Below are 14738 nucleotides of genomic sequence, written 5' to 3'. Positions count from 1 at the left end.
CAGTACAGCACAATATAAGCTTTTTAAAATAAATAAATAAATAAATAAAAAGTCCAAGCATTGTTTAGACTCCGTGGTCATGCTTATGTTGAAGGCTGAAATGCGCTGATCTCTTGTGTCCTTGCCTAAATGTTAATGTTCCCGTTTCAACTTGAGCTCTGTTGGAGTTTCTGAGGAGACTCGGAGCCTCCAACAGATGGTGCTAATCTCTCTCGCTCTCTCTCCGTCTCTGTCTCCCTCATCATCAAGAGTTGGGTGATAATTCGACAGTTATGTCATGAGGTGTACCCGCACCTCAATAAGCAGAGCTGTGATGTTCGCTGCTGCTGCAGACCTGTCCTCTCTGCGTCCCACAGTGTTTCCCACTCCACACGCGGTTGTCACATCGCTGGCAGCCTCTGTCTGTGCGTAGGCTGACACAAACTCACCTTCGAAATGCACCTGGATAGGTGAGAGGGGCGCGCGCGCGCGCACGGTCAAATCACTTTTAAAGGAGCGCGTGTTTTATCTCCAGGAGTACACTCCTTTTTGGCAGATCACCCTCCGATGCAATTAATCCAGGAAGACGACTTCGCCAAGGGAGACTCAACGCCGACCACCGCAGCACTCCAGTCCGACGGCAGCGCCGGATCTCCGGCCAAAATGTGCAGTGAATGTTACGTGAATCAGTCATTTGTGAACGATGACGGGAGCGTGAACGACCACAAGCCACGGTAAGACAAGCAACAGCTCAGAGACTCCAACAAGTAGCCTCAACCGGCGAACTTCATCCATTATGTGATTGACGAGGATGAAGTTAGATCCTGTATTCTTATATATATATATATATATATATATATATATATATATATATATATATATATATAATTTTTCAAAAGTATATTCACTTGCGGGTTAGTTTGGGATTTGATTCTAAAAAAAATATCAGGAAATTTGCCTGTTGAATAATGTGACTGATGTGACGTAAACGTGTTGCATTGTTTTTCTCATCCATACACAATCTGCTCATCCGTCATCACCTGTTTTGTGTCCAGCTGTTCACCGGTGTGCTGTCTCAGCTTTCAGTGTTGGCCTATAGATAACAGATTATCTGCAGCTCATATGAATCCATTACCAGGGCTGGTGGTGCCTGGTTTGACCCGTGCACGCACATGCTTTCTTAAGAACATTTGGGATGATTTTTGGCCAAAACAAAAACCATCTTCTCTTAAAAAATGGATACTGAAGCCATACAAATATATCACACGCATCCATATGTGATGAACCATTTAAATGTAATAACACATTTTTCATGTCTTCACTTATCTTATGAGAGCTGAATGGTGAACTTTACTCCTGGGTTGTATTTGCTTAGATGGATGAGTTAAACAAAATCACAGTATCAAAATCAAAACATCCCCTTCATCAATCATGCATTAAGTCTGACAAGGTTAATGGAGGACCAAAGCTGACAGACACAGTGATGGAGATTCTGTTTTGTGCAATTCTAAGAGCCTGAAAACGTTATTCGTCTTCACACCAAACCACGTTCACTTGCATTAATAACTACCCTGCAATGAGTCATATTTTATCAAAGGATGCAATATTTTAATTATGGAGGTGATGTGCTGACCGGCGCTGATCATTTAACAAATATTAAAAGCAAGAGTGTAATCTCACAAAAGCATCCATCCATGCTGTGACAGCCACACAGTTAAAAATATTAAGGCATAAATAACGCCGCTCACTTCACTCTGGAGTTTCTAATTCATCTCATTTCTTCAAGCGACAGAATCAGTTCATCTTCCCACATCATCTTCTCCAGCAGTAAAGGTAAAATCCCACTATGCTGTATTTAACCTTTGCATGTTACTCAGGCTTTCGGGCTGCACATTAGAGAGATGTGTCTCAGCATCTGCAGCCATTCAGAAAAACACAGCTGCCGAAGATTTTTTACTTTCTTTCCCACTGGTTGAGATAAACTTTAATCCAAGTTATGAATCTATAGTGATTCATAATCATCATTCATATTATGAATGATGTGTGCTTGAAGCTGAGCCATATGTTGAACCTGGTGGTGGACAAAATACTCTTGGATATTTTGGAAAAGTGAAGTAATAGTACAACAATGTAAAAAATAAACCACTACATGAACATGCCCTGAATTGAAAGAAGGCACTTTGATCCGTGTCTAAAAAGAAAGGGTATTTTTTTTCCATTTCATGCAAGCATGTGTATACTCTGTTAATCTAAAGAAACAAACATTACGCTTCTGTTAACAAAGTTAAATCCTATTAATAAAGTTGTGGAAAGTACTCAGGTCTGTCTTCTATGGTCTGTAAGCAGCACAGGAGCGACATAACCTTGAATGCATGCTAATTTCTGCTTTTAAGCATCATCACACAGCAGCAGCATTTTAGCCTGTCCCTGCTTCTGTCCCAGGATAGTGAAGAAGCCACAATGCATGGTGCTTTAGGTGAACATATGTTGGCTGGTTCTTCATTACACAAAGATTTTAGCTGCAAAGGTCATTGTTTGGGATTATCTTTACTAAAAATACAAAAATATAAACTTTACAGTACAATATAAAGTATTCATTAGGGGCATTATCCTTTTTGGTCTGATTTTCTGTAACCCCATACCCGGGCTCCGTCAACTGCACTTTTCCATCCCATGTTTACCTTCCTTGCCTCCTTTCCTTCTCCTTGTGCTTCTTGTTTCCATTCAACATTGGCTCAACTGGCTTCCTTCACTTTTTCACAACTTTCTCTGCCTTCTGTTTCTTTACTTTTCTCCTGTCCCTCCCCCCAGCTCATCCCCAGCCCCACTCCAGACCAAAAACAGCAGCCGCAGTACTGGGGTTATCTTAGACATCTCTACTCTCAAGATGGAGCAGCTAGAGAGCGAGGTGCCTCCTCTGCCGCCCCGTTTCCGCTTCAGAGACCTTCTTCTTGGGGACCAGAGCTTCCCGAATGATGACAGGTAGGCAGGAAGCTCTGCTTATAACACACAAACTTGGCTGAGACGTGGTGTTTGAGGTGGTCAGGAACCGAAAGAAGTAAGCTGAGAAGAAACTGTCAAACTTAAAATTTGTACAATTCTGACAGACGCATCAGCTCATAGACATATAACCTTTATAATGGGTGTTATAGGTAGCCTAATATTTCAGCTGTCTATAGACCAGTTTAGCAATTTCTCAACATTTAATTTAGCTTCGTATTTCAGGTAATTGTCTCTTAAATTCAGCACTTTTGCTGTTTGCCTATTACTTTTAACAAATTATTTTGACTATTGACCCTTAGCTGAGCTACCTGTGTTAGCTGTTTATTGCTTTTTACTCATCTAAGTTGAGCTGTTGCAACATTTATTTGTAACTCTTAGGTTTTGGTCATATATAATTAGCTGTTTTGCTATTTGTAGTTTACTAATTTGAGTTATTTCAACATTTAGTTGTTTCTTTAAGTATTATAAGTATTGTAGCTAACATGTCGGCTTTTTATCCTTTCAATGCACCATTTCTTTACGTTTAGCAAACAGCTGTTTGCCCAATAAGGTTGGCTATTGATCTCATTTTTACTTTACTTTAGTGAATGATTAATGTTAGTTAGTTAACATTATTTACTAACTAGCATTCTCTCAGCAAGCAAGTGTAACAGTTGAGTTAAATGGTGGATGTTTTTTTTGTCAGAATCGGTTAGTTGTCCTACTTAGTTTTGTATCCCAAAGCAAGCAGCTGTAATCTTTAAACAAATGCTGCTTAATCCTCTTTAATGTGGACTATTTGGGGGTAACTCTAATAATAAAGAAAAGAAGACCTTGGTTTCTTTTTGCACCATTTTGTGAAGATGAATCTACTATTACTAATAACTGTGGTAATAAATTGTCAAATTAATTGATGTTGGTCAGTAGCCTCTATAAAACGTTATGAAATAGCATTAAGTGAAGTAGTGTAAAATGACGACATCTAAAAAAAGAGCACACATCCATTATTCCCCCTGTTTTATTTTAAGTGGCTGCTGTTGTTGTTAATTTTTGACTCCAATTGTTTGAATTTTATGTAAGTTATTAGTGTTTTATTTGCAACAGCCCCTAGGCAAGGCAAGGCAAGGCAAGGCAAGTTTATTTGTATAGCACAATCCAACAACAAGGTGATTCAAAGTGCTTTACAGAGACATTAGAAACAAAAACAAATAAAAAGCATGATTTAAAATTGATTAAAACAAGCAGACAAACTAACTAACTAATTAACAAACAAACAAACAAAACAGTATATAAAATCAAAACAGATAAAATCAGAACAATAGATAAAATCAGTAGTTAAAATGTTAGTTTTGAAATTTAAGCTTAAAAGTGTGGATTTGGTGCTTTATTCAAATGCAGCTGAGAACAGGTGAGTCTTCAACCTGGATTTAAATAAACTGAGTGTTTCAGCTGATCTGAGGCTTTCTGGGAGTTTGTTCCAGATATGAGGAGCATAAAAGCTGAATGCAGCTTCTCCGTGTCTGGTTCTGACTCTGGGAACTGATAAAAGACCGGATCCAGATGACCTGAGGGATCTGGAAGGTTCATACTGGGTCAGGAGGTCACTGATGTATTTTGGTCCTAAACCATTCAGAGCTTTATAGACCAGCATCAGAACTTTAAAGTCTATCCTCTGACGGACAGGGAGCCGGTGTAAAGACCTCAGAGCTGGACTGATGTGGTCCACTTTTTTGGTCTTAGTGAGGACTCGAGCAGCAGAGTTCTGAATGAGCTGTAGTTGTCTGACTGATTTTTTAGGTAGACCTGCAAAGATGCTGTTACAGTAATCAAGCCTGCTAAAGATGAATGCATGGACTAGTTTTTCCAGGTCCTGTTGAGACATCAGATCTTTTATCCTTGATATATTCTTGAGGTGATAGTAAGCTGATTTTGTATAGACATATACAGGGTGAAAAAAACAAGTAAATTGAATTGAATTAAATCTCATCACAGCTCTGTTGGTCGTCTGCTCATGTTGCTTTCACTTATCAAGCGTGCTGATTGCCAGACCTCTTTTTTTTTTTTTTAAATTCCTGACAAATACTGTTATTTGGAGTTTAATCCCACTTGATTCACCTCTTTGTAGTTGCTGAAAAGGCTTTGTTCATGGAGTGTTTACCAGTGTTTGCCCCCTCCAGACTTTAGCACATAGGAGCGCAGTTTGAAGTGTTCTCTTTTTCCGGTCTAAGTAGTGTTTGTGTTTAAAAGGGGCCAGAAACGTAGCAGGATTTGCGGCGCTGTCCGTGGTGCTGAATAAGAGGGAGGTGCATGAGGAGGTGCATGAGAAGCTGCGGAGCAGGTAGGTTTGATAGGTTTGTAGCATAAACCTATTTGCTGGAACGTTAAGGACAATTTAATTACACAGCAAAGCAAGACACGAGTAGGCAAAGTTCTTCATGTTTCTCGTTTCTGCACGGGAGAGAACTGGACAAACGCCGTTCCTTCACTTGACCCCGGTTGCTCTCATCTGCTCCCCCGTAACACTGCTCTTTTATTGAGGTTACATGAATATACATAGGTTCATTAACATATGACGTCTACATACAAACAAAGAGTACCTTGCCTGTGTGTGTGTGTGTGTGTGTGTGTGTGTGTGTGTGTGTGTGTGTGTGTGTGTGTGGTCAGAGTGTGACCCCATAAATGACTTCCCTAAACCTGCTGGTCCGGAAGTCCAGCAGTTCATCTAAACAAAAGGCACTTAGACTAAAACAGATATAGACACGTTTATCCTACCATAAAACAATACGACAAGGTACAACCTCTCCATGCTCCCAGAGTGCTCTGGAATGCACACAAAGTTTGCAGACTATTAAGGATCAAACCTCTACCAATCTAAAACTAATTATAAAACTCTAAGCATATATAAGTAGATATTTCTAAGCATAAATGATAATCAACAATACAAATCCAACAGTGTCTGTGTACGTATTTGAAGATTGAAGAAGTTTGACTTGAAACACATTTTTCTTTTCTGCGACAACATTGTGACCTAATTCACTGTCAGAATTGAAAATGAGATCTCTCCGTCGGTCTTTCCTCATCTTCTGCCTTCAGCGCTCTACTCAGCTGCAGCATCTGTACGTGATGCTTCTGTTTTTCTGAGATCTGCTTCACTGGTTTCCATCCTGAGATTAAAAAACATTCTTCTTTAGGGAATTTAGAGACCTTCTTCTTCATTAGTTTGGGCACAAACTCAAAAAATAAGAATTAGGCACTATTTTTTCTGTTACAGCATTAAGTTTTGAAGTGAATTGATGTCCATAATTTGGGTAAGTCAGCTAAAAAGCTAAAACGTCCTCGGGATGTTTATTCAGTGCATAATCGCGTGTTCTCCAGATGGACCGCTGGAGAGGTATGATCAGATGTAATTTTAGAAGTGATAACAGCAGCAGCAAGCATTTCAGACTGTAGAGCTGTTTGTAATATTTGTCATATCTGTTTTGTTTGATGAGGAATAACAACAAGCTCTGCCAATGCTTTTAGTCAAAGATGACCTTTTCTCCAGCTGTCCTCACAGCTATCCTCGTTTTCTCTTCGAGAAAGCTCCAAACCTTTCCAGCTCCTATTTAAATGGTTTCCCGTCTTTTTTTCTGTTCTGTCCCTGCAAATGAGCGCATCTTCTGTCCTTAGGAGATAGTGTTGTTTATAGGGGACTGATGCTTCAGGTTAGCGTTCCAGTGGTCAAGTCAAGAGCTGTCTCTTGAAACCCCAAATGTCACCGGTCACATCTGTCCGGGGAATCATCCATCACTCAAAGGTTCCTTTCTAAAGGAATCAACACTCAGTAGTGTTGGTTCCTTTCTAAAGGAATCAACACTCAGTAGTGGCAACTTAATTTGCCACAACTGAGTCCAATTTCAAAAATATGTCTCAGTTTGCTACACGATCAATGTGTAAAACAACAGAAAAGGTTTATTTCCCAGACTGTCTTGTGTTATATTAAAGCTTGTTTTGTCTGTAGTAGAAAATATCTAAAGTAGATATTAATTGTTTATCTATTATGTAACTTTTGAAGTAGTATAAATGGCTATGATAAAGTTATTTATTAATAGAAAAAGCTGTAAAACATGAAAATACTGTTAAACGTTCATGATCTATGCCCCCCTTTGGATTTTCCAAAGCCTTCCACTGAGCTGGATTGGAGTCTTTGCCAGACCAATTCTGGCCCCCGAGCCTTATGTTTGACTGCCCTGCCTTGACTATCCCCTACCTGATTTTTATCTAAACTTTGTGATCCTGAACACCATGATGTGTCTTACAGGCAGAGGCTGTGATGTAAGGGTGTTCACGTGCAACTCAGAAGCCACACTGAGTGGCTGTACTGGTGTGGGCGAAAGGGGGTTCAAGAGGGATGGCCTTTCCTCCTATTTTCAAAAGCACTGACTGCTGGGGGCAAGGTCATCTATAAATTAGTACTTCAGACATCGCAAATTTAGAGGAGACAAAGAGGTGGGAGACTGAAGGGAGGGTGACTGCCAGATCAGTCCTCTTGATTTTCCTTTCATCTGCACTGCCTGTTCATTTTTTTTTTTGTAAAAGTGCATCATCTTTCTGTTTTTGTCCCAATCCACCACATCCTGCAGAGCAAAGCGAGCGTCATCACCAACTTGTGTTTAGCATGATCAGACAGAAGAACAGACGGTAAGGCGGCACATTCATTGTGACTGTACGAGCTCCGAGTCATGAAAACTTCCTTCCAACAGGCTGAGGGTAGCCTGCTGACATGCTGCTGATGCCAACAGCAAATTAAAACAAATCCGAGTTCATCTGACAATCTCTCTGATATGGCACAGTGAATGTTTACAGCTTTGTGCTGCTGGAGAGGACCATGCTGCAGCAGCAGCAGTTAGGGTTATTCCTGTCAAAGCAACGTTGCTGTGGCAACAGGCCCGCGCAAAGAAGGGAAAAAATAAAAAATAAAAACGAGAGAGCGGCTGCGGGAATATATTTCTAAAAATACTCCAACAAGCATCTGAAAATAAAATTTAAAAAAAAAAACGCTTCGTCTATGATTCCTTATTTTTATCTTCTTATCTTTATCGTGTCGTTTCATAAGTTAAAGCTAAAATCAGTTCATCCTCCGGCAGTGCTGCGCTGGTATTTTAGAGCTGCAGTGAGGCACGTTGGTCATCTGTAGGAATTCAAACTGGTTGCACGACGCAGCTACAGGTGTCCTGCACGATGGATCCGGAGATCCTCATCCCAACCTGGAGGTCGGACGCGTTTGGTGGTGGTGACGCCGGGCAGAGGTAGGGCCACGCGGAGAAGAGACCAATTTACCCTCCGAAGTGCGCACGATGTCCAAATGTTAATGGAAGTGAATGCGCCGGTAAAGAGGCGGGGGAATAGTGCTTTTTTTTTTCTTTCTCTTTGCTGTGAATTCTTATTTTCAGGCGGGAAGAGTTGTAGTTATTACGTATTAGGAGTTATTAGAAGATAACCAGGAGTTTGACAAGAGGTGGAAAAACAAACAAACAAAAAAACCTTCCTATTTATTTATTTATAGGGGCCAGGATCAGAAAGTCATTTCTTCTTTACGCATTGACACTTCTGCTATTATAGAAAGTAAAACGGTATCTTAAGGTCGCTATTGTGGATTATTATGTTCTCAGTTACTCCTGTACTTCTTTTGTTCAAGTGTGAAAGCCCCCACTCGCGAATTTGCAAGGTGACTATTTAAAGTAGTCGAAAACGGAAAGGTCTTCAGTCACAAAACCGCGCAAATGTTGAGTGCTGAGACGCACATGAACTGAATCTTTGTACATTTTGTTTCAGTCGTACCAATAATTGATTTGTTTTAGCGGTAATTTAAAAGTCAGCTTAGTGTCACATAAATGAGAAGAAAAAACAAATTAACTGAAAATTTGTAAGATTTTTGGGACTTTTTGCTTGAGGACTTTTTACATATATATTAATCCATATATTTTCTGTCAATTGATGAATGGGCCTTTTGGATTGGAAGCAACAGGTCTATGCTGTTATTGATGAACCCCTTGAGCTGCATTGATTTAATGAAAGCGAGGCAATGATCACACACACGCACTCACACTCGCTGAGCCACAAGCAGGCGTTTAAAAAGATCTAATTGGTCATAGAAGTGTGCGTCTTGTTGCCTGAAACTCCGACGTGACTCTGCAGTATGACTAATATCAGACCTCTTCAGTTCGTAATTGTGTGCTCAACAGGAGCTGATTAAGGGCCATTACTTGTACCCATTAGGCCTATGTATGCGTGGGAGGGTATAAGGACGAGATAGACAGACAGACACAGACAGACAGAGATCAATCTGTAGGACTCTCATATACGACAGCACAGCCTCTCATTTGAAGTGTTTCTGCCTCCAGAGCCCATCTCTGTCCCGCTGCTGGCCACATGTTACAGATGTTTTTAGTTCTCATCGCAGAGCGGTTCTCTCAGTTTTTTTCACTGAAGGGTTTCCATCACTGTGATGTAGTTTTAGTGTTGTGAAGAACTGTAATAGCCATTTTAGTGCCGCATCCAACAACCCACACCGCCCTTTCCCTTCCACTGTGATCCTTTCAGCCACAAGCCAAAACTTGAGATTAATGGAGCATCAGTGAAGCGTTGCAGTTTTTCACCCTTTCTGAAATCCTGCTAATCTCTCTCATGCCTTCCTTTTCATACCTTCCCATGTCCATCCATCAGAAAACAGTACTGCAAAGACAGCTCTGAAATTCTCTTTCATTCATAGCGATCAAAGGAGTTTTTGCACTTTCTCTCTTTTTGTGTTTTGCTCTGTCTTACAAAATGTTTATGAAATCTTATTTTAACCTTTGGTCTTTTCTTATAACAGGAAAGTTTGAGTTTGCTGGTGTTGTAGTTTATTCTAAAAATGTACCCGATGAAATGATTATTGTGATATTGTGAAATAGGTTGTTTAAAAAAATGAAAGTAAAAATGAGGGGATTTGGTGGTTAACAATGTTGCCACACAGCAAGAAGCTTGTTTTTAAACCTCCTGGTTCACTGTTTTTTTCTATGTGTTTTCTTTACCTGTGTGGGTTTCCCCTGGTGTTCTGGTTTTCTCTTTCAGTCCAAAAACATGCTTGTTAAGTTAATTTGTGATTTTAAATTGGATGGACATGTGGATGCGAGAGTGTGTGGTGGTTGCCTTTCTTTCTGTGTTAGCCCTGTAATAGTTTGTGCTGTCCTCAGTTCTTCCCATCTTTCAGCCCGTGTCAGCTCAGCTAAGATCCAGCCCCCAGGGGACCACAGGCTACTTACAAGAGAGATTCTTTTCCCCAAGGAATCTCTCCTAATCCCAGCTAGTTTGGATTTAGCATAATTTGATGAGGTATACAGCGCTGTGCAAAAGTCTTGAGTCACTCTTCATTTCCTAATACTTTACTAGGAAAATGAGAAACAGATGCAGTGATTTACTGAGTTGTGCAAACACAGATGGAAATAAGGTAAATGAGATAAAAACAGAGTTGGTAGAATTCTAACAAAAGTCAATATTTGGTTTGACCACCTTTAACTTCAGCACAGCCTCAACTCGTTTAGCCAAGCCTTCTTGTCATTTCTTTATGTAGTCTTCAGAAATAGTTCTCCAGGCTTCTTGAAGGACATTCAAAGCTCTTTTATGGATATTGGCCACCTTTTGTTCCCTTCTCTGTCAATATGATCCCACACTGCTTCAATAATGTTGAGGCTAGGATAGGACGAGGCCAATTCTCAGCAGATCCTGGTGTGTTTTAGTTTTCACTGTGTGGTATGATTTTACTGAACTGTGTTTGGGATTATCACCTCGCTGAAAAATGAAGCTATTGCCAAACAGCTTCCTTAAGAATGTCTTCTTGACAGCCGTCCTTGTACTGAGACCATTTCTGATAAGGTTTCATTGGATAATTGGAAGATGGATAATTGGAAGGGCTAGATGCAACTCCCAGGTCTTTTGTCAGGTCTTTGCTGGATTTACCCTCCCTATTTCTTAATGACATGACTTTAAAATACTGTTCATCTGTTATAGGTACTTCATTAGACCTGCCACTTCTGATTTTATCCTCAGCTATCCTGGACTTGACTGTCCAGTTTCTTCAAACCTTGTTTCCTCAGATATATACCAAGTGTTTAGCTAAGAGCTCTCTGGGAATTACCTTGTTGCTTCTGGTATGTGTAGGCACAATGTGAATTAGTGAAAAAACAGCAAGAAAAACTTTGAAAGACCTTCAGAAAGTCTGGTGAACCTTTCCTCAAGACAACCTTAAAGAAGTTGTAAGTCTTCCTCCTCCAAAGAGAAATATAAGAAAATAGGAGTGACTCAAAACTTTTGCACAGTACTATATTGACTCAAGCATCTCACCAGCTGGCACGAGTAATAAGCCAAGCGATACAGTAGCAACAGCACAGGCAGTCAGTTGTTGGCAACAGGGTCTTACATTTGAAGTGTCTTCTTTTTGGGAGTTTTCATGTTCTCATTGTGCCTGTGTTGTTTTTCTTTGGGAGTCACGACAGTTTGAAAAAAATGTCACAGGCACTCAAACTAGATTGGACCTCCACATCAAAACCTGATGGATGGGCTGATGCTGTCACAGGGATGCAGGAGGATCAGTCTTTGACAGCTTTGAGAGTGCACAAACGCAGCTGTGTGGGGAGATGCAGTGATTTCTAATTTAGCATAAATATGAGCAGCAACAGGATTAGGATGAGAGATACTGAAAATGTTACTAAGGCATACCAGAATAAAAATGAATCTCCTCACACTCAAGATATTTTCTCAATAACCACAGTTAATTTGTAAAGGAGTCACTGATGAATATACATTTTCATCTTCATTATATCATTCTTAATAGCAAATACAAACGGGTGTGCACAATGTCTCGCACAACATGTGTAATCCTTCTGTGGGATGGTGCAAAAACAAATCTAATATTCATTTATGCACAAGCGCGTCTTTTCATTCCATTTCTGGATGTTGGATTTGTCATCATAAAACATGCTTTGGTCTGATATGGAAATCTAACAATGCCACTGATAGATGTCACTGACACAGTGATATCTGCATAAACTGTTCCCATCTACTATATGACCTTTTTAATGATGATATCAGAGGAATAGAAAAAAAAACTAGGCTGTGTTCTCTTCTCTTCTCTTCTCTGCTCTTCTCTTCTCTGCTCTTCTCTTCTCTTCTCTTCTCTTCTCTTCTCTTCTCTTCTCTGCTCTTCTCTGCTCTTCTCTTCTCATTCTCCTTTTAAAATATGAATGTTGTTATCTTGCATACAAAAAACATGCAAAAATATTTACATTCGTCTCTTTTACAGTTTTTCTCAAATGTTAAAACACAAAAGCCAATCCTGTAACCCAAATGACCAGTAGTCTAAACACATTTACTAAATGTAGCCACCATATTCCAGTACCATAAACACATGTCACATGAAGACACAATTCACAAAACACAACCCTCTGTACTCATAAATCTAAACACATTTTTCCTTGCTAAAACACATGTTGCAAAACAACTCTGCTCATATTCTCAAATGAAAGCCCATGTGATGCAAAATGCTTGCCACAGTCACCAATCTTTGAACACAGGGAACACACCTGGCGTCAGTCACTACACACAACGACTCAAAATTGAAGACACCTGTTGCTAATGATGTGACCCCACCTATAAAAGCATAGTTTGGTGAAGATGCCAAACAATCACAATGGATGAAGGCATTCGAGCGTGCGGAAGGAGAAGAGCTGCAGGCCAAAGAGGAAGAGGGGTTGAGATCAGAGGAGGAAGAGGTGAAGGCCTAAGAAGAAGAGGAGTTCGGAGTAGAGGAGGAAGAGAAGGAGGCCAACAAGAGAGAGGAGAAGGTCCAGGTGGGAGAAGAAGACAACCTCGCACCATCATAACAGATGATATGCGAGCAACAGTAATTGATCATGTCATTGGCCATGGCATGACAATGGCTGAAGCGGGACGAAGAGTACATCCAAACCTGAGTAGGTTCACCGTGGCCACCGTTATCAAGGCATTTAGACAACACAACAGGTATAGTACGCTATTGCTTTCTTTGTCACACTACAGTTTTACAGGCCTGTGAAAGTGGTCTGTTACTTTACATGTAGTTTTACATATAAATCAGTCAATTGACAACACATGTTTCTTTCTTTAGAGCTGAAAGGATGCCACATAGAGGTGGGAGGGTTGCCATATTCACAGCGGCACAACAAACCCTCATTGCAGATATGGTCCGTGAGAACAACTGCATTAGACTCCGAGAGATCAGAGACAAAGTCATTGCAGATAATGTAAACTTTGAGAACATTGATGCTGTCAGCGTGTCCACAATAGACCGAGTTCTCCGGCGCCAACAGATGAGGATGAAACAGGTCTACAGGGTTCCCTTTGAGCGCAACTCTGCGCAACACATAGAACAACGTTACGAGTATGTGCAAGTACGTATACATCCATGTCCACAGTACAGTTAGTGGACATACTGTGTTGCTTAGTGGCCTACATTACTTCTGGACAATACTGTGCTACCTGAGTGACCGTTCTGAACACCTGTACGTTTTTCCATGTTCACAGAGGATAATGCAGTTGGACGCGATGGCCAGACCCCATGAGTACCTCTTCCTGGATGAGGCTGGCTTCAACCTCCAGAAACGAAGGCGAAGAGGCCATAACATCATTGGCCAAAGAGCCATCACTGAGGTTCCTGGCCAACGGGGGGGTAATATTACTCTTTGTGCAGCTATGGGTACGGAGGGGCTTGTCCACCGGCATGCTGTCCTTGGGTCTTACAACACCCAACGTCTCCTCACCTTCCTAGAGGAGCTAAAAGACATCCTCCTGGACCGTCAACAACACCATCCTAGGCTAGCACATCACATGTATGTGATCATTTGGGACAACGTCCGCTTCCACAAAACACACCAAATCAGAGAGTGGTTCACCACCAACAGTGACCACTTTTTAAACGTCTGTCTGCCACCCTACTCCCCTTTCCTGAACCCTATAGAGGAGTTCTTCTCATCATGGAGATGGAAGGTGTATGACAGACAGCCATACACAAGAGAGAACCTCGTACGGGCAATGGAGCTGGCCTGTGCTGACATCCCAGCGGAGGCCTTCCAGGGATGGATTCGCCATTCCAGGGCGTTTTTCCCGCGGTGCCTAGCAAGGGACAATATAGCCTGTGATGTGGATGAGGTGATGTGGCCCAATGCAGCTCGGCGACATGATGCCGCACAGTGACTGTGTGTAATATTGTAAAAAGACCGTGTAGACAATAAAAAAGACTTCACACCCTGATCATGTTTCCGAGAGTACTGTTGTGTGCGATAGATTCTGTTTTTGCATTGAGTTGTGTTACAGTAGTGTACGTACATGCAGGATGTTTTTATAGATTTATAGTCTTCATGTGAAACTCACAAATCTAAATGCCTAATCCTCTGCAGGGTTCTATGACGATCCGTTACTGTACAGTTTATAAAAATATGCATTGGCAGTTATGAACCAAAGAACCTTCTCACAAATTGAGCATTGTGTTTTCAATTGTTTTGCTGTAGTGTGTAATGCTGTGTATAGTGTTTACAGTTTTGACAGCTTCGAGCTGCTCTCTTGGTGTGGGAGTTTGAGTTTTGCAGTGGGAAGGTGTGGTTGTGTTTATGTAGCTTTAGAGAAGGGTGTTGTGTTTGGACATTGGGGGACCTGGTGGTAACGTTTGTCATGTGTTTTAGCATTTGAGAAAAACTGTAATGCTGCTGATTCTTGTGTGACTGTCT

The 14738-nt window shown here is 40.9% G+C and overlaps 2 protein-coding genes across 2 annotated transcripts in view; both read left to right on the top strand.

Annotated features, from left to right (window-relative positions):
* Nucleotides 1-314: 314 nt before the first annotated feature.
* The window catches only part of kcnt1a (potassium sodium-activated channel subfamily T member 1a), a 43678-nt gene continuing 29254 nt past the window's right edge, over nt 315-14738 (top strand). Inside the window, exons 1-2 of the mRNA XM_084935566.1 lie at nt 315-713; nt 2791-2961. Of these exons, the coding sequence (XP_084791692.1) occupies nt 547-713; nt 2791-2961 (338 nt within the window). The 5' untranslated portion in view covers nt 315-546. The remainder of the gene's footprint in view (nt 714-2790; nt 2962-14738) is intronic.
* On the top strand, nt 8260-14717 carry LOC146383957 (uncharacterized). Its single transcript, XM_084935567.1, has 2 exons — nt 8260-13406; nt 13540-14717. The coding sequence occupies exons 1-2, from the start codon at nt 13134-13136 to the stop codon at nt 14206-14208; spliced, it is 942 nt and encodes a 313-aa protein (XP_084791693.1). The 5' UTR covers nt 8260-13133; the 3' UTR covers nt 14209-14717.

This window comes from Perissodus microlepis, chromosome 7 (assembly GCF_051167445.1).
Source record: "Perissodus microlepis isolate ML-2025 ecotype Zambia chromosome 7, ASM5116744v1, whole genome shotgun sequence".
Taxonomy (NCBI): domain Eukaryota; kingdom Metazoa; phylum Chordata; class Actinopteri; order Cichliformes; family Cichlidae; genus Perissodus; species Perissodus microlepis.
The sequence above is the reverse complement of the archived record's forward strand: the minus strand, read 5'-3'. Positions and strand labels throughout refer to the sequence as shown.